The sequence below is a fragment of the Rhinoraja longicauda genome, chromosome 9, assembly GCF_053455715.1.
Source record: "Rhinoraja longicauda isolate Sanriku21f chromosome 9, sRhiLon1.1, whole genome shotgun sequence".
NCBI lineage: Eukaryota > Metazoa > Chordata > Chondrichthyes > Rajiformes > Arhynchobatidae > Rhinoraja > Rhinoraja longicauda.
In genome coordinates, this window is record NC_135961.1 from 10,537,530 (window position 1) to 10,561,324 (window position 23,795).

The 23,795-nt window shown below is 49.7% G+C and overlaps 2 protein-coding genes across 2 annotated transcripts in view; one reads left to right on the forward strand and one right to left on the reverse strand.

Annotated features, from left to right (window-relative positions):
* Positions 1 to 820: 820 nt before the first annotated feature.
* On the reverse strand, positions 821 to 13,013 carry nenf (neudesin neurotrophic factor). The gene is made up of 4 exons (XM_078405774.1): positions 12,735 to 13,013; positions 8,361 to 8,421; positions 6,150 to 6,253; positions 821 to 1,281 (listed from the first exon to the last, which is right to left on the reverse strand). The coding sequence occupies exons 1-4, from the start codon at positions 12,897 to 12,899 to the stop codon at positions 1,105 to 1,107; spliced, it is 507 nt and encodes a 168-aa protein (XP_078261900.1). The 5' UTR covers positions 12,900 to 13,013; the 3' UTR covers positions 821 to 1,104.
* An 8,786-nt stretch (positions 13,014 to 21,799) lies between these two features.
* Positions 21,800 to 23,795, forward strand: part of pacc1 (proton activated chloride channel 1) — a 33,215-nt gene continuing 31,219 nt past the window's right edge. The window contains exon 1 of the mRNA XM_078405775.1: positions 21,800 to 21,978. Coding sequence (XP_078261901.1) covers positions 21,943 to 21,978 — 36 coding nt within the window. The 5' untranslated portion in view covers positions 21,800 to 21,942. The remainder of the gene's footprint in view (positions 21,979 to 23,795) is intronic.

Consider the following 23,795-nt stretch of genomic DNA (forward strand, 5'->3'; position numbering starts at 1 on the left):
TCAGGAAGAGGCTTTAGGAGCCTGAGAACCGTAACGTCCAGTTTCAAGAACTATTTCTTCTCATCAATTATCACATAACCGTAAACCTACCTCAGCGCCAAACTACCACTGCCTTAGTACTACAAAAATCACACTATTTCATAGAGCGATAGAGTGCGGAAACAGGCCCTTCGGCCCAACTCGTCCACACCGGCCAACAATGTCCCAGCTACACTACCGTCGAGTCTCGTGTGCCGGCGTCTTGTGTGCCGGAGTCTCGTGTGGTGTCCCATGCACAGCGTCTCGTGTTGTGTCTCGTGCGCGGCGTCTCGTGTTGTGTCTCGTGCTGCGTCGTGTGCCGTCGCACAAGACGCAGCGCATGAGACACAAATCAATATTAGCCAATTAAATTTGAGTATTGTTTTAGTTTTTAAAAATAAAGTAAAATGCATAAAGATATAAATGCCAATCCAAAAACAAAAGCAAATATTATCAATGCTCTCCACCTTATTACACATACAAAATATCTCCAACTTTCCCAAGTATTTTGAGGTTATATTTCAGTAGTAATTTGCTATGTAAAGTGCACTAAAATAAAAGCTATTTTCTTTCATTTCTTGGGTGTGGTTGGGGAATGCTAATGGAAAGATAAGGAAAACTAGACCAAACCACTCCTGCATTGGTGCAGCACCCTCCGTTGGACCCAAACCACTCCTGCATTGGTGCAGCACCCTCTCCTCCCCGTCCCCCTTGCACCTATCCCCCTCGCACCCTCCCCTACCCCCTACCCCCATTTCAAAATCAATTAATAAAAACAAACACATTAAAATGTACCAAAAGATTTAATATCTCAATATAGTTGGTGTTTTTTTTAATAAGAAACAGTCTTCCTAGTTTGCAAAAGATGGTCAATATTTACTTGTTCATTCAGCACGTAACTGGTTGTTTAATTTCTCATATCAAAGTTCAAAAACCATTGAATTTAGCTTTCAAAAGGTATTTGTTTTTGATAATGTACTTAATTTTTTTCAGAAAAATCTACAGTACAAAAGAATTGTGTAATGTACAAACAGTTGCTACTACACTTTAAATACAAAAACATGGAATATACCTTTTAATACAAAGTCAAAACTCATCTTTGATATTGAAGTGCGGCTGATCTTCAGGTTTAAAATCTTTGTTGGGGCTGCCATCATCATTAAGAATTCGACGTGCAGTGTAGCCAACAATGGGATACTTGGTCTTGTACAAACTGTTGAAAACATTATCTAAGGACATCAGTTCATCATCAGTGAGTCCATTCTGTGAAACAATGGAAAATAAACCACATATTTTAAATGGGCTGCACGTTGATGGGAATGCAAAATGCAAACCAGCAGTTGCGGCTAGGCTCTAGTCATCCAGATAAGGTGTCACCTTTGATCAAAAGGAACTAGTAATTGGAAATAGGAAGGCAGAGTTTCAACTCTGGTGCATTGGAGCTCACATGCATAGGTACCAAGTCACATTTCTTTTTAACACACACTCACAAAAATGAAAGTTGGCAGCTGTTTATTTGTATACCTTATATCCCACGTAACTGGGCCATGACATCTCCAAAGAAAACCCTGTACACAGCCAACTTGTGAGATGGCAAGAAATGGTTGCCACGGTCATTTTTAAAAATCAATGCTGCACTGAAATAAAATAACCATTGTAGAATCGGGTTAATTTACATCAGTTTTTTCCACCTTCTTCAACTCAAGATTTAAGCACATTGTTGGGTTTACAAAACCCAGCAACTTGGGTTTTGGGAGTACTGCCAAAATGAAGCATTTAAAAATATAAAGGACGATAAAGATCAACCGTTATTAAGAGTCTAATTTCCAGCAACAGCAAGGACTCCATGCAGATTCACAATGAATGGAATTGTGGAAGTGGATGATACATAATTCAATAATGTTGGAATTAACTAAAATGCAATGGGCAAAGTAATTCAGTTCTAAAGGTAGTTTGAACAGGGCAGTGAATGTCTCTGATAAACTGTACACTTGTTATTACAAGGAAATCTATGGCCTTATTCACGGTTAGCGAGAAACGGCATATTTCTGGGTTGTGCTAGTTGCAACTAGTTTAGAGAGATTATCAAGCAGTATATATACATTAAAAAATACTGGCTCATTAAAACTCAATTTATTAGATGTAGCCAATACAAATCTGATGTACAACAGATGTGTTGAATTTTAAAAGTTCAAAAGTGAATATGCATATTACCTTTAATTGGCATTATCTGATGCAAAATTGAATGAAGCAATTAATTCCACCGTTGATTTTTTGCACAGTCAAAGTATGGGCCAAAAATGATCAAAGGTGGAATGGCAACAAGTGGTTGCTTCCAGTCAACCTGGAATCAGATTTCTTTTGGAACAAAAGAACATGGAGCACCATCTAGTGGTAGCACGAGGGTAAGCAGCCAAAGATAAGGGTTTATTCACAAAATGCTGGAGTAACTCAGCAGGTCAGGCAGCATCTCGGGAGAGAAGGAATGGGTGACGTTTCGGGTCGAGACCCTTCTTCAGACTGATGTCAGGGGGGCGGGACAAAGGAAGGATATAGGTGGAGACAGGAAGATAGAGGGAGATCTGGGAAGGAGGAGGGGAAGGGAGGGACAGAGGAGCTATCTAAAGTTGGAGAAGTCGACGTTCATACCACCGGGCTGCAAACTGCCCAGGCGAAATATGAGGTGCTGCTCCTCCAACTTCCGGCGGGCCTCACTATGGCACTGGAGGAGGCCCATGACAGAAAGGTCAGACTGGGAATGGGAGGGGGAGTTGAAGTGCTCGGCCACCGGGAGATCAGTTTTGTTAATGCGGACCGAGCGCAGGTGTTCAGCGAAGCGATCGCCGAGCCTGCGCTTGGTTTCGCCGATGTAAATAAGTTGACATCTAGAGCAGCGGATGCAATAGATGAGATTGGAGGAGGTGCAGGTGAACCTTTGTCTCACCTGGAAAGACTGTTTGGGTCCTTGGATGGAGTTGAGGGGGGAGGTAAAGGGACAGGTGTTGCATCTCGTGCGGTTGCAGGGGAAAGTGCCCGGGGTTGGGGTGGTTTGGGTAGGAAGGGACGAGTGGACCAGGGAGTTACGGAGGGAACGGTCTCTGCGGAACGCAGAGAGGGGAGGGGATGGGAAGATATGGCCAGTGGTGGGGTCCCGTTGTAGGTGACGGAAATGTTTGTGGATGATATGTTGGATCCGCTGGCTGGTGGGGTGGAAGGTGAGAACGAGGGGGATTCTGTCCTTGTTGCGAGTGGGGGGAGGGGGAGCAAGAGCGGAGCTGCGGGATGTAGAAGAGACCCTAGTGAGAGCCTCATCTATAATGGCGGAGGGGAAGCCCCGTTTTCTGAAGAACGAGGACATCTCGGAAGCCCTAGTGTGAAACACCTCATCCCGGGCGCAGATGCGGCGTAGACGGAGGAATTGGGAGTAGGGGATAGACTTTTTGCAGGGGACCGGGTGGGAAGAAGTGGAGTCCAGATAGCTGTGCGAGTCGGTGGCTTTATAGTAAGGGTTTAACAGGTTACTCCAGCACTTTGTGTATTTCTTTTGTAAACCAGCATCTGCTGTTCCTGGTCTCCCCATCAGGGTTTAACCGTGTTCATTCGAGTGCTGCTTTTACGTATTGGCAGTTTGGGCCAGATCTTGCTTGCCCTATTGTGCCTAAAATTACCCACAGCGATCAGACTTAGAAGACCTATTGCAGATGCAATCCAAATAGCCCCGGGAGGAGAAATAAGGAGGACCAGCCTGCAAGACAACTAACAACTTTTCACAGTTCACAAAGCTGGGGACAGGGCTAATATTGCACAGGATCCTATAAGCAACTACCCAGTTCTTAGCAGCAAATATTATTACACGCTGGTGCTTTGACAAACCAAAGAGTGCCCACAAGATTTTAGATAAGATTTACTGTGATATTTATTTCCTCTTGTTTTGTTGCAGAGAGCTTTTTTAACAGGTCTCTTGCAGAGGAAGAATTAAAATTAGGATGTTTTATTTAACGACTTGCAGGAAAGAGATTTTATGATTATTAATTAAAAAGGGGCAAAAGATCCTTTTACCAAAACGCGTTGATGTTTCATTAGATGGAAAACTGCGAATGAACTCCTCTACAATGAAATTTAATTGCACATTAATTAGAATATTGGAACTCGCCATCCTTTGTAAAACAGAGGAAGATGGTGGATCAGCCGCTGCCTCTGATCCAGGGACCCAGGACCATCCTGACCTCAGATACTGTCTACATGGAGTGTACATGGAGTGTACAGTCAAATGTTCTCCCTGTGACAGCTTGGGCTTCCACTGGGTACCTGGGTTTCCGTGAGTATGACGTTTTGTAAACTTTAAACAATTAAAATAACTTCAAAATGAATAAATACTGCCCTCCATAAATTAATAAGGCCCATTGGGAAATTCAAATCGCTACTGAGTAGTGAACGAAATAACATTTCATTTGAGAAACCAAAACAGTACATGTACATTTGATCTGAATAATTTTACCAATTGGAAAAGAGAAAGGGCTAATTAAAGATTGTAGCCAGCACTGCTTTGCACACGACAGGTCGTGTCTGACTAACTTAATTGAGTTTTTGTTGAGGAGGTGATGAAGGAGACTGATGGTGGTGATAGGGTGGTGGATGGTGTATACATGGATTTTTGTAAGGCATTTGATGAGGTTCCTCATAAAAGACTGATCTAGAAGATTAAGATGTACAAGACTGATCTAGAAGATTAAGATGTACAAGACTCACAATGACTTGGTCATATAGATTTTGAACTGGTTTATTCATAGTAGAGGGCTGTCGTGGAAGGTAGATACTCTGGCTGGAGGTCTGTGACCAGTGGAGTTCCGCAGGGATCTGTGCAAGGACCTCTGCTGATTGTGATATATATAAATGATCAAAGCATAAATGCAGATAGGTCGGTGAGCAAGTTTGCCGATGACACCAAATTGGAAGAGTTACAGACATTGGCTCTGCCTCAGAAGGCAGTGGAGGCCAATTCTCTGAATGCATTCAAGAGAGAGCTAGATAGAGCTCTTAAGGATAGCGGAGTCAGGGGGTATGGGGAGAAGGCAGGAACAGGGTACTGATTGAGAATGGTCAGCCATGATCACATTGAATGGCGGTGCTGGCTCAAGGGCCGAATGGCCTCCTCCTGCACCTATTGTCTATTGAGGAATGCTGTCGAAAGATATAGACCAGCTGCAGAAATGAGCGGAGAAATGGTAGATGGTGTTTAACCCAAGTGTGAGATCCATTTTGGGAGATTGAATGCAAGGAGTATACAGTTAATGGCAAACAGCATTGATGATCAGAGGGATCTTGGGAGTCCTGAAGATGGGAGGGCGATTGAGGCGGCATATGGTATGCTTGCCTTCATAGCGAGGGGCATCGAATACAAGTCAGGAATTCATGATGTAGCTACACAGGACTTTGGTTAGGCCATATTTGGAATATTGATTGCATGCAGTTCTAATTGCCCCATTACAGGAAATATGTGAAGGCTTTTGAGAGAGTGAAGAGAGTTTACCAGAATGCTGCCTAGATTAGAGGGTTTCAGCTACAGGGAGAGGTTGGATAGACTTGGATTGTTTATTCTGGAACATCAGAAATTGATGGGAGACTTGATAGAAGCATATAAAATGATGAGAGGCGAAGATAGGATAAACAGTCAGAAACTTTTTTCCAGGGTGGAAATGTCCAATACTAGAGAGCTTAGCTATAAAGCAAGAGGGGGAAGTTTAACGGGGCAAGTTGTTTTTATACACGGGAATGGTGGGTGCCTGGCACGCACAGCCAGGGGTGGTGATGGCGGCAGAAATGATAATGCCGTTTTAGAGGCTTTTGGATGCGCACATGGAAGTGCAGGGAATAGAGGGATATGGATCATGTACAGGTAGCTGAGATCAGTTTAACGCCATTTTGTTTGGCACAAACATTGAGGGACGAAAGGCCCATTCCTGTACTGTACTATATAAAATGCAGTAACAAATTCACAATGCAGCCAAATCAAAATTTAGTCATGAGTGATTGCACACCCTTGACACTCTTCCAAACAAGACTTAGCTTATTATCAAGTGATCGAAAAGAATACAAGACAGCAATCAGGGGAAATATAATTCCAAGCTTACAGTGTCATGTGTGAGGTCTTTAGATTCCAAAGACATCTTTGCTATTGCCCGTGTCGAGTCTCTCCCCGCCAGTGTATTGTATTGGGCATCTTTGCCATAAAATTCTACAAGAAAGTGGAATTTCAGAAATAGCATGTTACGCACTCTTCAGTCACAGTACAGACACATTTGCAATTTGACACAACCCCAGCAAATGGAAAGCGCTACCTTTCATATGTAACTTTCCCCATGGGAATTTGGATGAAAAGAGGCAGCAATGGCTGCCTCGCCAACAGTCCCTTCCTTCTTTGTGTTTTAATAGTATGTGTTAAATGTATGTTTTTAGTGTTCTTTAGCTTGTTTTATGTGCGGGGTGGGGTTGGGGGAAACTTTTTTTAATGTTACCTCGACGGAGATGGTTTACCTTCCATAACCTTCCAGATAAACCAGAAAAAATCTGAATTAATGACACTAAACATCCAAAACCCCTTACCAATCCAAGTGAATGGAAACGACCTTCCCATAACCGAGGAGTTTATTTATCTTGGTAGTAAAGTCAGATACGATGGCGGAGCACAAAATGACATTAGGAACCGGCTAAACAAGGCTAGGAATGTTTTCAGAATGCTAAACAATGTATGAAGGTCCCAGCAATACAGCACCAAGACCAAGCTCTTATATGGCTCGGAATGCTGGAGAATGACATCGAGTGACATCAACCAGCTGTCAGTCTTCCATACTAAGAACCTGAAAAGAATCCTTAGAATATTTTGGCCAAACACCATATCCAACCAAGATCTCCTTGCTCAATGCCAGCAAGAGAGTATGGATACCATCATCATGAGAAAGCACTGGAACTGGATTGGCCATATACTGAGAAGAGAACCAGACAGCATCCCAAGAATAGCCCTACACTAGACACCAGAAGGGAAAAGGAAAAGAGGGAGACCCAAAACCACATGACATCGAACTGTAGAGGAGGAAATGAAAACTATGGAATTGACTTGGGGTAGTGTCCAGAAACTAGCCCAGAACAGACAGGAGTGGAGAACCTTCGTTGTTGCCCTACATACCAGGAGGCATAATGGGCAGTAAGTAAGTCGACGGAGATGCGATTTTTTTCCCGTATCGTATTTCCGTCCGCACTGCGGCCTAACATCGAGGAGTTGGCGGCCTTTGCTGGAGACCAATTTTGAGGACTTCACCGTGTGTGCCTGCGGACCTACCATCGCGGAGCCCGTGATCCAGAGATCAATCTCGGAGCTCCAACTGTGTGTGTTTGCGGACTTTAACTCCGTGGAGCTCATGGTCTCTGGTTGGAGACCATGTACGGTGAGGGCAAGAGTAGAAACTTTAATGGTGACAGGCATGGATATAAAAAGCCAAGATATGGAAGAGTCCGAGCCGATGAACATCTGCAGTCATTATTTAGTTTGTTACCTAACCATATGGGCAGCACAACTGTAGAGTTGCTGCCTTACAGCAAACCCGGGTTCGATCCTGACTACGGGTGGTGTTATTACGGAGTTTGTATATTCTTCCCGTGACCTGCGTGGGTTTTCTCCGAGATCGGTTTCCTCCCACACTCCGAAGACGTACAGGTATGTAGGTTAATTAGCTTGGTAAATGTGAAAATTGTCCCTAGTGTGTGTAGGATTGGGTTAATATGCGGGAATCGCTGGTCGGCACGGACCCGGTGGGCGGAAGAGCCTGTTTCCGCGCTGTATCTCTAAACTAAACATGGGAGAGCAGAACGACTGTGGCTAACTTCTGGGAACTTTTAAATGCAGTAAAGCTAAAGTCAAATAGGCAGGAGGACTAGAAACATAAATTTACATGCCTTGTAAATTTTTGCCTAAAACAGAGATGTCAACAAGATATTATTTTGAATAAATTTAGAATGAAAAAAAACCATTTAAAACTTATTTGGACAGGTACACCCAGATAGGAAAAGTTTAGTTATATGATTCAACATAGAAATATGATAGGAATTTGGGTTGGTTTGGATGGGTTGGGTCAGTGCCTGTGTGCTTGCTGGTTGACTTTATAAGTAGTATTGTTTATTGAATCTATAATAATTTTGCAGACAATTGGAAAAATTAATACGACCAAAAATATAATTTGCCATCATAGGTTACATCAATCGGGCTTCTGTTGCAGTTTTAATGTAAATTTTTTAATGTTTGACTGCATTGGCCAGCAAGTGCAGACTAGTATGTAGAAAATGTTTACCTTTTCCCAACGTGACATCAAACACCACTCCCTTAATTGCCATGTAGATCGGCTGATTGTCCTAAGAACCACAAAAGAAAGAATTAAACACACAGACACACACACAAAGAAAATGGGAAAGGCAGAAGTAAAAATTAATTCTGAGAATTGTGATGACCAAGGATCGCATCGTGTCCATTTCAGCAGTCTCTGGTGCCAAATTCCTACCCCTTACTTGAGAACTCCACTATTTTAATGCTCATCTACGGAGCTATCATCCTTCATTCTCACTCATCCAAGGCACGCCTGGATGTGTTCCATCAGCTGTTACTACTGACCTATATTGGCATCCAATTGCCCAATGTCACAATTTCAAATTCTCAATCCATTGTCAAATTCAATTTCTTGCCAATTGAGGCTTTGTATGACCCCAGTTAATGGGTACAGCACCTGCTTTTTATGCTCCACTCTCCCTTCCCAAACACTTCTTAAGAGCCACCTCTATCATACTAACCAACGTATCTTGCATTGCAGATAGACACAAAAACTGAAGTAACTCAACAGGTCAGACTACATCTCTGGAGAAAAGGAATAGGTGACGTTTCGGGTCAAGAACATTCTTGAAGCAGAGCCAGGGGAAAGGAAAACGAGATTGCGCGCTTTGAAACCGGCAACAACAACAGGAGTGGTCAAATTCCGGCCTCGGAGGGCGATCAGGTACGGTGCGCGTTGCAGAGGATCAACCCACGCAAAGCTGCAGGCCCGGACGGAGTCCCAGGACGGGCACTCAAGGACTGTGCTGACCAGCTTGCTGGGGTATTCACTAATATCTTCAACCTGTCCCTATCTCTGGCAACAGTCCCGAAGTCGGCCACCATAGCGCTGGTGCTGAAAAAAGCAAGCATCAGCAACCTGAACGACTACTGTCCGGTTGCCGTCACACTGATAGTTATGAAGTGCTTTGAAAGATTGGTCCTCTCCCACATCAAAGCCACCATCCCTGCCTCACTAGACCCACATCAGTTCGCATAGGGAACAAATAGATCTACAGAGGGCACCATCTCTCTGGCTCTTCATACCGTCCTGACTCACCTGGAGAGACAGGACACATACGTGAGGATGCTATTTATAGACTATAGCTCTGCCTTCAACACAGTCATCCCCACCAAGCTCACCTCCAAACTCCACCAGCTAGGCCTCAGCTCGCACATATGCAACTAGATCCTGAATTTCCTGTTGGAGCGCCCTCAGGCAGTGAAAATGGGCCTCCACCTGTCCTCCATCACCACCCTAAGTACCGGCACACCGCAGGGTTGTGTACTGAGCCCCATCCTCTACTCCCTCTTCACACATGACTGTGTTCCTGCATTCGCCACCAACACCATCGTCAAATTTGCGGATGACACAACGGTGATTGGGCTGATCTCCAACGGCAATGAATCAGCCTACAGAGCGGAGGTGCAGAACCTGGCGACCTGGTGCTCAGAGAACAACCTGTCCCTAAACACAACTAAGACCAAGGAGCTAATTATCAACTTCAGAAGGTCACAGAATGAGGAATACGCTCCAGTCCTCATCAATGGGGATGAAGTGGCGAGAGTGATCAGCTTCAGGTTTCTGGGCCCACACATTTCACAGGACCTCACATGGTCCACCAACACAGCTGCGCTTGTCAAAAAGGCACAGCAATGGCTGCTCTTCCTGAGAACACTAAAAAAGGTCGGTCTGCCACAACAGCTTCTGATGACCTTCTACCGCTGCACTACGTCACAAAGCCTTCTACGCCCGCACCTCCTGACTAAGAAACAGCTTCATCCCTAGAGCTATAGCTGCTCTGAATCGGTCCTGCTGAGAGCCCGCCATGATCTGTCTCTGCCCCCAGGGTCATCTGGCACAACTGACCCCTGCATGAACCTTTTTTTGCACATTACCTTATTCCTCCTTTTTCCTTCCCCCCCCACTTCCTGTTGTTTACATGTTCGCCATGATTTAAATATTTGATTTGATAGCATCAATATGGAAGTGTCAATCAAAATCTCGTTGTACTTGTACAATGACAATAAAGGATATTGTATTGTATTGTATATTGTATTGTATATAGACTGTGATGTAGAGATATATAGAACAGATGAATGAACGATATGCAAAAAAGTAATGATGATAAAGGAAACAGGCCATTGTTAGTTGTGGTCTAGGTGAAAACGAGTATACACAATGAGACTCAAGAAGACAACTTTGAAACTGGTAACGACTTGAGTGGGGGAGGGATAGGGAAAGGGGGATGCAAGGGTTACTTGAAGTTAGAGAAATCAATATTCATATCACTGGATATTCATATCGCTGTTCCTCCAATTTGTGTTTAACCTCACTCTGACAATGGAGGAGTTCTAGGACAGAAAGGTCAGTGTGGGGACGGGAAGGGGAATTAAAGTGTTTGGCAACCATACTTTAATTCCCCTTCCCGCAGCCCATTCCTTGACAACTATTGTGTGCTGATCTGTCCTTGAGTGAGATCATAACATTGAGTCTATAGTTTTGCAATGTGTAAGCAGATGGCTGATTACACCAATTAGGGCTCCAAAGTTTGTCACGCAGGTGACAGAGGCTCAGGAATGTTGTAGCAACTGGTTTTTAATTTGTGAGTTTCTTTTTTCCTCTCTGCTTCTTCCGTCATGCCTCCTTACACAAGTGAGCAACACTTTTTATGCAGGATGACCCGATGCTCGTTGATCCCAGTAGTGTGTGTCAATGTTGAAACGGCTGCACCAATGCAGGAGAGGTTTGGGCCCAACGGATCCACTTGGTCCAGTCTATGCTAAACACGATGCCAAATTAAACTAATCCCTTCTGCATGCATATGATCTATATCCCTCATTTGCATCCATATTTAAAGGCTTACATGCCATCTGCGTATCTCCGTCCATCACCATCCCCGACACATCAACTACTCCCTTATGTAAAAAAACTTGCACTGCACATCTCCTTTAATTTATTTCCCTTTGTCCTTAAAGCCATACCCTCTAGTATTCAACATTTCCACCCTAGAAAAAAAGATGTTGTGGTCTGCGTTCTGTATGCAGTGTCCTCTCAGCCTCCAACACTCCAGAGAAAACAAGACAAATTTGGCCAACCTTTCCTTATAGCTAAAAACAAAGCGCTGGAGGAAATCAACGGGTCAAGCAGATCTGCGGAAGGAATGGACAGACGATATTGGATTGGGCCTCTTCTTCAGACTGTTGGGGCGGGAGCAGGGGAGGGAAGAAGGGTTTTTCTAAATTGAGGGTAAAAAGCTTGGCAAGTGATAGGTTCATACAGTGGGGAGGGGGGAAGAGTAGATGGGTAGAGATAGAGTTGAAAAGGAGTCAAACAAGTGTGAAATTAGGTAAAAAGGCAGGGGAGTGGATTTAGGTGGAAAGAACAGGGGAGTGGTCGAAGAAGGGGGAGTAAAAGGGAAAGGGGGGATTAGGGGGTGGGAATTGAGTAGATAATTGAGACTACAACAATCACAGTATTGTGTTGTATGTTACCCAAATGTTTCTCCAATTTGTGTGCGACATCACTGACTGGCAGTGGAGGTGGCCTAGGACAGAAAGGTTGGTATGAGAATGGGAAGAGGAGTTAATGTGGCTAGCAATCAGGAGGCCTTGGCGGTCAGAAAACAAGCATTCAGCAAAACAGTCAAGTTGACACATAGTCTCACTGATATAGAAGAGGCCACTTCAGGAGAACCGTATACAGCGTCGTGGTTGGAAGAGGTGTAATGACACTGTCCTGCTTTATCTCTATTCCTCAACGACCCCATCTGGACAAAAGCTTCCTTTCTCTTTTTGACCAAATTGTCAACTTCACCCATTATCTAAGGTCCCCTTACCCTTCCTCCTTTCTGGATTCCTTATTCTACCTTGCTGTTGAATATTTGATTATCTGATTAGTTGAGATAGTGCTGTTGTGAAATTGGAGGTCCAGTTTTAACGTTAGCATCATTAAGTGTCAAGCTTGAGATATTGCCCATCTTCACGTGAGCTAACGAAGGGTCTCCGCCCGAAACGTCACCCATTCCTTCTCTCCAGAGATGCTGCCTGTCCCGCTGAGTTACTCCAACATTTTGTGTCTATCTTCGATACAAACCAGCACCTGCAGTTCCTTCCTACACACTTTACGTGGGCACCGCCCATTCATTCCAGACACAGGATAAGTGCAATGCTAATAAAGCTACATTCCCACCCAAATGTGACACAGCAAATCCTCATGGTACCAAAAATATTGAAATCAGCAAACTTAGGAGCTCAGTTCAGTTTGGTTGATTATCACGTGTACCGAAGTACAGTGAAAAGTTTTTTGTTGCGTGCTGGAATTACAGAAGTTCACCGACACTTCAGTTAACATTGTACACACCTCTCCTCCATTGTATTTTGCCAACTCCTCGTCTGTAAACAAGCGGACGGCGCTGTGCGGAGAAGGGGAGTGCTTCAATTTAGTTTCCTGGGCGAGCAAGAGGTTTAAACTCATTGCAGTGATAAGAGCAACCCGGACGCATCGCCCTGGCCCGGCAGCCGGCATCTTACACGGTTTCCTGAAGCTTTGCGAGGTCGGAGCAGCAGCAACAACAACAAAGTAGCAGCAGCAACAACACTGCAACAGCAACTCTGAGCAGAAGCAGCGGGCGCGGGGTCCGGGACCCGGGCTTCCAGCCGACAATAGACAGCACCAGCGAATCAACGACCGCCTGGCCTGGAGAAACAACCAATAAACGCCCTCACTCCGCGCCCGTCAGCCAATAGCCGGCCACTGTTACAACCAGCTAATCACATGTGGCCCTGTGCGGAGCGCAACCAACCAACGCGTCGGTTACATAATCCCCCACAACCAATGGTAGCCGAGCCCTCGCCACACCCAGCCAATCACAAGCGGCATAACAGAACCAAACGGCAACACACGAACAATCCAGTGCAGGAAGGGAGCGACTGCAGACCAAAGGTACTAGAGAAGCAAGATGGTCCACTCCGTCGAAATCGCGTACACTGAAGTGTGGTGCGCAAAGGAGCGTAACGTCCGCCATTTTAGTAAGCAAAAATGCTCTGCCTCTCACAGTGCAATCAGTGCTGTGGGGGAACAGTATGTGTTAAATACCATTAAAATACAGAATACATCTCATCTAGCAATTCACAGATTTTTGTTATTTTTCTTTTTAAATGTTTCTGCAAGTTTCTGCCTACTAAAATGGCGCCATTATGGCGAGTCCGAAAACTTGTTGGTTGTAGAAGAAGTTTATTGCAGCCGCAATATTCGAATACAGAGTTAAACAACAAGGTAAAGGACAACCATCAAAAACTTACTGTCTTCTTCGAAGACTTCGCCGAACTGAACATTTCGGGCGCCAAAAGCGCACATGACCACGCTGGCCAATCAGCGATGTCGCTCCCTGGACCAATCCCCATGGTCGCGTTCACACGTGACCTCGCTGGCCAATCTGAGGGTTCAACGACCCGGACCATTCTCTATGGTCGCTACATGACCCCCCCCAGAACCCGAGGTACGGAACCTAGCAGGGAGCCGGATTTCGCGACCATAACGAGTACGGAGAGGGGCAGCCTGAACCACAGGAGCCGGGGGTTCCGGACTTGGAGGAACTGCCGGAACGGGGGGTCCTGGAGGAACTGCCGGAACGGGGGGTCCTGGACTAAGCGGAACTAACGGAGGTCGGCCTCTCCTAGGGGTTTGGCCGACCAGAACTGGTTGATCCGGATCCAAGTGTGCAGGTTTGAGCCGGGACACCGAGACGAGCTCACTCTTGCCGCACATGTCTAAGGTGAAGGTAGCCGTTCCCTTACGCAAAACCCGGAACGGCCCTTGATAGACCCTCTGCAACGGGGCGCGATGGGAATCATTTCGCAGAAACACAAACTCACAGTCCTTCAGGGAAGGCGGTTCATGTACCATGGGACACCCATGACGTGAAGTCGGAACTGGAGCCAGGGAACCCACCCGTGCCCGGAGAGATGCTAACACTGATGGGACTGTAGGCAGCTGGTCTGAAGGGTCCGGAAACAAATCTCCGGGTACTCGAAGTGTCGAGCCATATACTAGCTCCGCGGACGGCGCACCGAGATCTAGCTTAGGAGCAGTCCGGATGCCCAGAAGAACCCAGGGGAGCTGGTCTACCCAGTCCGGGCCTTCAAGCCTTGCACTGAGGGACGCCTTAAGTTGACGGTGGAACCTTTCTACAAGTCCATTTGCCTGGGGGTGATATGCAGTAGTGGGTTGTAACTTGGAACCGTACAGTTCTGTGAGCGCGGCCCACAGGGACGAAGTGAACTGCGGCCCCCTGTCAGTGGTAATAACTGCCGGGACCCCGAAACGAGCTACCCAATGGAGGGCCAAAGTCCTGGCACAAGACGCTGACGAAATATCAGACAATGGGAAAGCCTCTGGCCACCGGGTGAACCGATCCACCACCGTGAGGAGGTGGGTGTAGCCCCGGGAGGAAGGCAAAGGCCCGACTAAATCCACGTGGATGTGGAAAAAACGAACTGCTGGGACCTCGAACTCCTGTACGGGGGGCTGGACATGGCGCTGGACTTTAGCGGTCTGACAGGGAACGCAGGAACGCGCCCAACCCGCTACCTGTTTCCGTAGGCCATGCCAGACAAACCGAGCTGCTACCAAAGCAGAGGTGGAGCGGATGGACGGGTGCGCCAGCCCATGAATGGCATCAAAAACCCGGCGCTGAAGGGAGGGCGGTACTACCGGCCTGGGACGGGGAAGAGAAACATCGCACCAGACTTTCGTGCCTTCCGACCCGCAGGCTACCTGAGCCAACTTCAATCCCGAAGTGGTGGACTGGTATGCCGAAGCTGTATCCGCTAGAAGCTGTGCCTCCGCAAGCTCCTGGGAATCCACCTCGCAGTCCACCGCCGAAATGGGGGAAAAAGCAGGTCTAGACAGGGCGTCAGCAACGGCATTAAGCTTACCCGCGACATGACGGACATCGGTGGTAAATTCGGAGATAGCAGTCAGGTGCCGCTGCTGGCGGGCCGACCATGGGTCAGACAATTTGAAAAATGCAAATGTTAATGGTTTGTGGTCCGTAAAGGCCACAAATGGGCGGCCCTCAAGGAAATACCTGAAATGACGAACAGCTAAATAGAGGGCCAGAAGCTCTCGGTCAAATGCGCTATACTTCAGCTCAGCCGAATTTAGTTGCCGGCTGAAAAACGCCAAGGGCTGCCAACGGCCACCGACCTGCTGCTCCAAGACCCCGCCCACCGCCACGTCAGAGGCGTCAACCGTCAGGGCCATGGGGGCGGAGGGGCTCGGGTGGACCAACATGGTGGCGTCTGCTAATGCTGCCTTAGCTGCTGTAAAAGCCGACTCTGCTGCCGGGGACCATATCAACTCTACCGGTTTTCCCGCAAGGCACTGGAAAAGCGGGCGCATGACCCGCGCAGCTGCCGGAACGAACCTATAGTAGAAGTTAACCATGCCTACGAACTCCTGTAGTCCTTTTACTGTGGTGGGCCTGGGAAATGCCCGGATAGCCTCCACCTTCTCGGGCAAAGGGGAGGCGCCGGCAGGGGTAATCCTGTGCCCTAGAAAATCAAGAGAAGGGAGGCCGAATTGACACTTGGAGGGTTGGATAATGAGCCCGTGGTCTTGGAGCCGCTGGAACACAGTCCGCAAGTGGACCTGGTGTTCCTGCACTGAGGGGCTGGCGACCAGGATGTCGTCTAAATAAATAAACAAAAAGGGTAAACCCTGGCCCACACGGTCCATCAGTCGTTGGAAAGCCTGTGCCGCGTTCTTTAAACCGAAAGGCATACGCAACCATTCAAACAACCCGAACGGAGTAATCGTTGCAGTTTTCTGTATGTCCTCCGGACGCACCGGAATCTGGTGGTATCCTCGCACCAAATCGATTTTGGAGAACACCACCGCTCCTTCCAGCCCAGACGAAAAGTCCTGTAGGTGCGGTATGGGGTAGCGATCAGCCGTGGTGACAGCATTGAGACGCCGATAATCGCCACATGGTCTCCACCCCCCAGATGCCTTGGAGACCATATGCAACGGCGAGGCCCACGGGCTGTCGGACTGACGTACAATTCCCATTTCCTCCATCTTCCTAAATTCCGCCCGTGCCACCACCAGTTTGTCTGGCGGTAGTCTCCTGGCCCGAGCGAAAACGGGAGGGCCCTCGGTGCGGATGTGATGGACCACGCCGTGCTTGGCCGAAGGCGTGTCAAAACGTTGGATGAGCAGCTCTGGAAACTCCGCCAGGATCTCAGCGTACGAGTCAGGGGCCGCGACGACGGCCTGGACAGTAGGGCTGGGCGGGGAGGCGATTGTCGGAGCGACGGGCTCCTCGCCGGCGGAGGGTCGGAGGTCGTTACCACGGACATCAGGGACCAGTGAAAAAGCCCAGAGAAAATCTGCGCCCAGGATCGCTTGTCTGACGTCTGCTATGATGAATGGCCATTCGTACGTGCGGAGGACTAACACAAGGGACATCTTCTGTATACCGAAAGTGCGAATGGGGCTGCCATTAACCGCGATGAGGGTGGGACCTGTCTTACCCGTTCTGGTTTCGAGGTCGGTCGGCGGCACTATACTGACGATGGCTCCCGTGTCCACCAAAAATTCTGTGTCCGTGAATTGATCGTGGACGTAGAGGCGTCGGTTCTGGCCAATCGTAACTGCCCCTATGTACGATCGGCCGAGGCATTTCCCGCGAAGGTACAAGGTGAGCGGCAGTTGCGGGATTCGTTACCCCATCGTAGGTGATAATAGCACCAGCCGCGCTTGTGCGGATCTTTTTGGCGGGCTTTCGGAGAACTGGCGGGAGACGCGGCGCCATCTTGATGTCGCTGTGGCGTGGTCACTGATGTCGAGACCTTGTTGATCGACCCGCTTGCCTTGTTTTTAGCCGCTATGAGCGCATCCGCTTTCGCTGCATATGCTTCGGGGTCCTTAAAAGAACAATCCGTGAGCAGCAGTCGGACATCCTCAGGAAGCTTCTCTTGGAATGCCTGTTCGAACATAATGCCTGTTCGGTATGCTCACCGGCTAGCATCATCATTTCGGCCATGAGAACGGAAGGCCGTCGATCTCCGAGGTCCGGTAGGTGCAGAAGTCTTGCAGCGCAATCATGCCTATTAAACCCGAAGGTTCGCAGTAACACTTTCTTCATGGCCTCGTACTTGCTTTCCGCAGGCGGATTAACGATGAACCGCATCACGCGTGTGGTCGTCTCCGGTGATAGAGCGCTGACGAGGTAGTAATACATCGTCGAGTCGTCCGATATCTTCTTTATATGAAATTGAGCTTTGGTGTGGACAAACCAAGATTGCGGTGAATGTGTCCAAAACAACGGAAGGTGAACGCTTACCGCGCTTAACTCCGGTGTGCCAGGCGCGGCAATCAACAACGAGGCGTCGTGTCCCTGCATAGTCGGTGATCGTCCAGATCACGTCGGGGTCACCAATATGGCGAGTCCGAAAACTTGTTGGTTGTAGAAGAAGTTTATTGCAGCCGCAATATTCGAATACAGAGTTAAACAACAAGGTAAAGGACAACCATGAAAAACTTACTGTCTTCTTCGAAGACTTCGCCGAACTGAACATTTCGGGCGCCAAAAGCACACATGACCACGCTGGCCAATCAGCGATGTCGCTCCCTGGACCAATCCCCATGGTCGCGTTCACACGTGACCTCGCTGGCCAATCTGAGGGTTCGACGACCCGGACCATTCTCTATGGTCGCTACACCATGACATACTAGGGTTTTTAGGGTCGTGTGGTCTATCTTGTTCCTCTAGTATCTTTGCTGCAGACTACTTTGCTGCAGACTACTTTGCTGCAGACGCTGGTTTAAACTAAAGACAGACACAAAATGCTGGAGTAACTCAGCGGGACAGGCAGCATCTCTGCAGAGAAGGAATGGGTGATGTTTCGGGTCGAGACCCTTCTTCAGACTCTCTGTCCTTGTTCACCAAAAGACGACAACAACAATAACTGGGAGCATTCTGTAACTCGGGCAGCATTTGTGGAAATAGAAACACGAAGTCACGCTTCAGGTCGAAGAGTTATCATCTGATCACACGATTCCCCTGCAGAAGTAGCCTTATTTGTACAGAAAGATTGTGGGAAAGATGCTAGGAAAGTTGTTGAACATGAGTCTGGATTTTGTCGGGTGTCAAGAGCCAAATGCTGAAATCCGACTGCTTGGACATGCGGGAAAAGTGCAGGTCCTGACAGGTGCAGTGCAGGTCCATTGCATGAATGGCTTAAGCTTCTGTGACAACAACGAGGCAGGGCAGCCCTGGAATCGTCAAAATGGCAGAGAGTCTCAACCAAAGATACCAGAGGAGCAAGATGGTCCACTCCATTGTAATTGCCTATACTGAAGTGTGGTTCGCAGTGCAATCAGTGTTGTAGGGGAACAGTATGTGTGATGATACCAAAAAAAGGAAGAATATATCTCATCCATCAACTCACATTTTTTTGTTATATTTATTTTAAAATGTTTTCCCCCTGCTTAATTTCTCTACTTTTATTATTTTGTACTGTTTCTGTCCATTTCCTCTCCCCCCCCCCCCCCCCTTTGTGCAGTTCCCTTCTTGTATTGCTCAAACACACACTCTGCACAAATTTAAGTTATTACTGGACCACGTGGACCCGTTGGGTCCAAACCTCTCCTGCAATGGTGCAGCACTCCCTCCTCCCCTTCACCCCTCCCCCACCCCCTTCACCCCTCCCACCCCAGTTGGCACTGGCAGTGCTGCCCCTGTTGGGGGGGGGGAGACAGTGAGCACTGGCAGTGTTTCCTCTGTGGTGGAGACAGTGAGCACTGATAGTGTTTCCTCTGTTGGTGGAGACAGTGAGCACTGGCAGTGTTTCCCCTGTTGGTGGAGACAGTGAGCACTGGCAGAGCTGCCCCTGTTGGGTGAGTGGGAGAGTGAGCACTGGCAGTGTTTCCTCTGTTGGTGGAGACAGTGAGCACTGGCAGTGCTGTCTCTGTTGGGGGGAGACAGTGAGCACTGGCAATGTTAGTGGAGACAGTGAGCACTGGCAGTGTTTCCTCTGTTGGTGGAGACAGTGAGCACTGGCCGTGCTGCCCCTGTTGGGGTGAGACAGTGAGCACTGGCAGTGTTTCCCCTGTTAGTGGCGACAGTGAGCACTGGCAGAGCTGCCCTGTTGGGGGAGTGTGAGACAGTGAGCACTGGCAGTGTTTCCTCTGTTGGTGGAGACAGTGAGCACTGGCAGTGCTGCCCCTGTTGGGGGGAGACAGTGAGCACTGGCAGTGTTTCCCCTGTTGGTGGCGGCAGTGAGCACTGGCAGAGCTGCCCCTGTTGGGGGGATGGGAGACAGTGAGCACTGGCAGTGTTTCCTCTGTTGGTGGAGACAGTGAGCACTGGCAGTGTTAGTGGAGACAGTGAGCACTGATAGTGTTTCTGTTGGTGGAGACAGTGAGCACTGGCAGTGTTTCCTCTGTTGGTGGAGACAGTGAGCACTGGCAGTGTTAGTGGAGACAGTGAGCACTGATAGTGTTTCCTCTGTTGGTGGAGAGAGTGAGCATTGGCAGTGTTTCCCCTGTTGGTGGAGACAGTGAGCACTGGCAGAGCTGCCCCTGTTGGGGGAGTGGGAGACAGTGAGCACTGGCAGTGTTTCCTCTGTTGGTGGACAGTGAGCACTGGCAGTGCTGCCCCTGTTGGGGGGAGACAGTGAGCACTGGCAGTGTTTCCCCTGTTGGTGGAGACAGTGAGCACTGGCCGTGTTAGTGGAGACAGTGAGCACTGGCAGTGTTTCCTCTATTGGTGGAGACAGTGAGCACTGGCAGTGCTGCCCCTGTTGGGTGAGACAGTGAGCACTGGCAGTGTTTCCCCTGTTGGTGGCGACAGTGAGCACTGGCAGAGCTGCCCTGTTGGGGGAGTGGGAGACAGTGAGCACTGGCAGTGTTTCCTTTGTTGGTGGAGACAGTGAGCACTGGCAGTGCTGCCCCTGTTGGGGGGAGACAGTGAGCACTGGCAGTGTTTCTCCTGTTGGTGGCGGCAGTGAGCACTGGCAGAGCTGCCCCTGTTGGGGGGATGGGAGACAGTGAGCACTGGCAGTGTTTCCTCTGTTGGTGGAGACAGTGAGCACTGACAGTGTTTCCCCGGTTGGTGGAGACAGTGAGCACTGCCAGTGTTTCCTCTGTTGGTGGAGACAGTGAGCACTGGCAGTGTTTCCCCTGTTGGTGGAGACAGTGAGCACTGGCAGTGTTAGTGGAGACAGTGAGCACTGATAGTGTTTCTGTTGGTGGAGACAGTGAGCACTGGCAGTGTTTCCTCTGTTGGTGGAGACAGTGAGCACTGGCAGTGTTAGTGGAGACAGTGAGCACTGATAGTGTTTCCTCTGTTGGTGGAGAGAGTGAGCACTGGCAGTGTTTCCCCTGTTGGTGGAGACAGTGAGCACTGGCAGAGCTGCCCCTGTTGGGGGAGTGGGAGACAGTGAGCACTGGCAATGTTTCCTCTGTTGGTGGAGACAGTGAGCACTGGCAGTGCTGCCCCTGTTGGGGGGAGACAGTGAGCACTGGCAGTGTTTCCCCTGTTGGTGGAGACAGTGAGCACTGGCAGTGTTAGTGGAGACAGGGATCACTGGCAGTGTTTCCTCTGTTGGTGGAGACAGTGAGCACTGGCAGTGCTGCCCCTGTTAGGGGGAGACAGTGAGCACTGGCAGTGTTTCCCCTGTTGGTGGCGACAGTGAGCACTGGCAGAGCTGCCCTGTTGGGGGAGTGGGAGACAGTGAGCACTGGCAGTGTTTTCTCTGTTGGTGGAGACAGTGAGCACTGGCAGTGCTGCCCCTGTTGGGGGGAGACAGTGAGCACTGGCTGTGTTTCTCCTGTTGGTGGCGGCAGTGAGCACTGGCAGAGCTGCCCCTGTTGAGGGGATGGGAGACAGTGAGCACTGGCAGTGTTTCCTCTGTTGGTGGAGGCAGTGAGCACTGCCAGTGTTTCCTCTGTTGGTGGAGACAGTGAGCACTGGCAGTGTTTCCCCTGTTGGTGGGGACAGTGAGCACTGGCAGTGTTAGTGGAGACAGTGAGCACTGATAGTGTTTCTGTTGGTGGAGACAGTGAGCACTGGCAGTGCTGCCCCTGTTGGGGGAGACAGTGAGCACTGGCGGTGTTTCCCCTGTTGGTGGAGACAGTGAGCACTGGCAGTGTTAGTGGAGACAGTGAGCACTGATAGTGTTTCTGTTGGTGGAGACAGTGAGCACTGGCAGTGTTTCCTCCGTTGGTGGAGACAGTGAGCACTGGCAGTGTTAGTGGAGACAGTGAGCACTGATAGTGTTTCTGTTGGTGGAGACAGTGAGCACTGGCAGTGTTTCCTCTGTTGGTGGAGACAGTGAGCACTGGCAGTGTTAGTGGAGACAGTGAGCACTGGCAGTGTTTTCTGTGTAGGTGGAGACAGTGAGCACTGGCAGTAGGAGTGCTCTGTGTGTGCTGACATTGGGCTCTGCTCTGCTCTGCTCTGCTCCCACACTGCTGCAGAGGCCGCCACCCCGGACCAGACCATGTTTTGCACCCAGCTGCACGCTGCCTCGCCGGTCTGCTGATCCAGGAGACCCCGGCAATGACACGGAGAGAGATCACCGGCTCCTATCGAGAGGTAACCGGCTGCAGCAGACGCGATCCGCGGGGCCACCGGCTCCAATTAGTTTCCCAAAGTTTGTTGTGAGCGATCTAAGTTTAGTTGGAAGTAGTGATAGTAATTTAAACAACCTCTACTTTATTTACTTTGTGCATTGCATGGTTCTCTGACAGCAGGGGATGTGATCTCACCCAGCACTGTGTAATGTTGTTGAGGGATGAATCTGTCTGTGTGTGACTCCATCGCTGCAAACGGAGCCAGAAACCTGGAGAGCAGGGGAGTGTGGAGGGGGGTAGTGGTGTGGAGGGGGGTAGTGGGGAGGGGGGGGGGTAGTGGTGTGGAGGGGGGGGGGGGTAGTGGTGTGGAGGGGGGTAGTGTGGAGGGGGGTAGTGGTGTGGAGGGGGGGGGGGTAGTGGTGTGGAGGGGGGTAGTGGTGTGGAGGGGGGGGTAGTGGAGTGGAGGGGGGTAGTGGTGTGGAGAGGGGTAGTGGTGTGGAGAGGGGTAGTGGTGTGGAGGGGGGTAGTGTGGAGGGGGGTAGTGGTGTGGAGGGGGGTAGTGGTGTGGAGAGGGGTAGTGTGGAGAGGGGTAGTGGAGTGGAGGGGGTAGTGTGGAGGGGGGTAGTGGTGTGGAGAGGGGTAGTGGTGTGGAGAGGGGTAGTGGTGTGGAGGGGGGTAGTGTGGAGGGGGTAGTGGTGTGGAGAGGGGTAGTGGTGTGGAGAGGGGTAGTGGTGTGGAGAGGGGTAGTGGTGTGGAGGGGGGTAGTGTGGAGGGGGGTAGTGGTGTGGAGGGGGGTAGTGTGGAGGGGGGTAGTGTGGAGAGGGGTAGTGGAGTGGAGGGGGTAGTGTGGAGGGGGGTAGTGTGGAGAGGGGTAGTGGTGTGGAGAGGGGTAGTGTGGAGGGGGGTAGTGTGGAGAGGGGTAGTGGTGTGGAGAGGGGTAGTGTGGAGGGGGGGTAGTGTGGAGAGGGGTAGTGGTGTGGAGGGGGGTAGTGTGGAGGGGGGTAGTGTGGAGGGGGTAGGGTAGTGTGGAGGGGGGTAGTGTGGAGAGGGGTAGTGGTGTGGAGAGGGGTAGTGTGGAGGGGGGGTAGTGTGGAGAGGGGTAGTGGTGTGGAGGGGGGTAGTGTGGAGGGGGGTAGTGTGGAGGGGGTAGTGGTGTGGAGGGGGGTAGTGTAGAGGGGGTAGTGTGGAGAGGGGTAGTATGGAGGGGGGTAGTGGGGAGGGGGGTAGTGTGGAGAGGGGTAGTATGGAGGGGGTAGTGGGGAGGGGGGTAGTGGGGAGAGGGGTAGTATGGAGGGGGTAGTGGGGAGGGGGGTAGTGGGGAGAGGGGTAGTATGGAGGGGGGTAGTGGGGAGGGGTTAGTGTGGAGAGGGGTAGTATGGAGGGGGGTAGTGGGGAGGGGGGTAGTGGGGAGAGGGGTAGTATGGAGGGGGGTAGTGGGGAGGGGTTAGTGTGGAGAGGGGTAGTATGGAGGGGGGTAGTGGTGTGGAGGGGGGTAGTGGTGTGGATGGGGGTAGTGGTGTGGAGGGGGGTAGTGGTGTGGAGGGGGGTAGTGGTGTGGAGAGGGGTAGTGGTGTGGAGGGGGTAGTGTTGAGAGGGGCTAGTGTGGAGAGGGGTAGAGTGGAGGGGGTAGTGTGGAGGGGGGTAGTGTGGAGAGGGGTAGTGTGGAGGAAGAAAGGGGGACTGGGTGGGAGAAGGGGTGAGAGGGGGGGGGGGGAGGTGGGGGCAGTGCTTCCACACCTCAAAAACAAAATGTCCTTAAATAGAATCCCAAATTTCCTGGAAACATAGAAACATAGAAAATAGGTGCAGGAGGAGGCCATTCGGCCCTTCGAGCCTGCA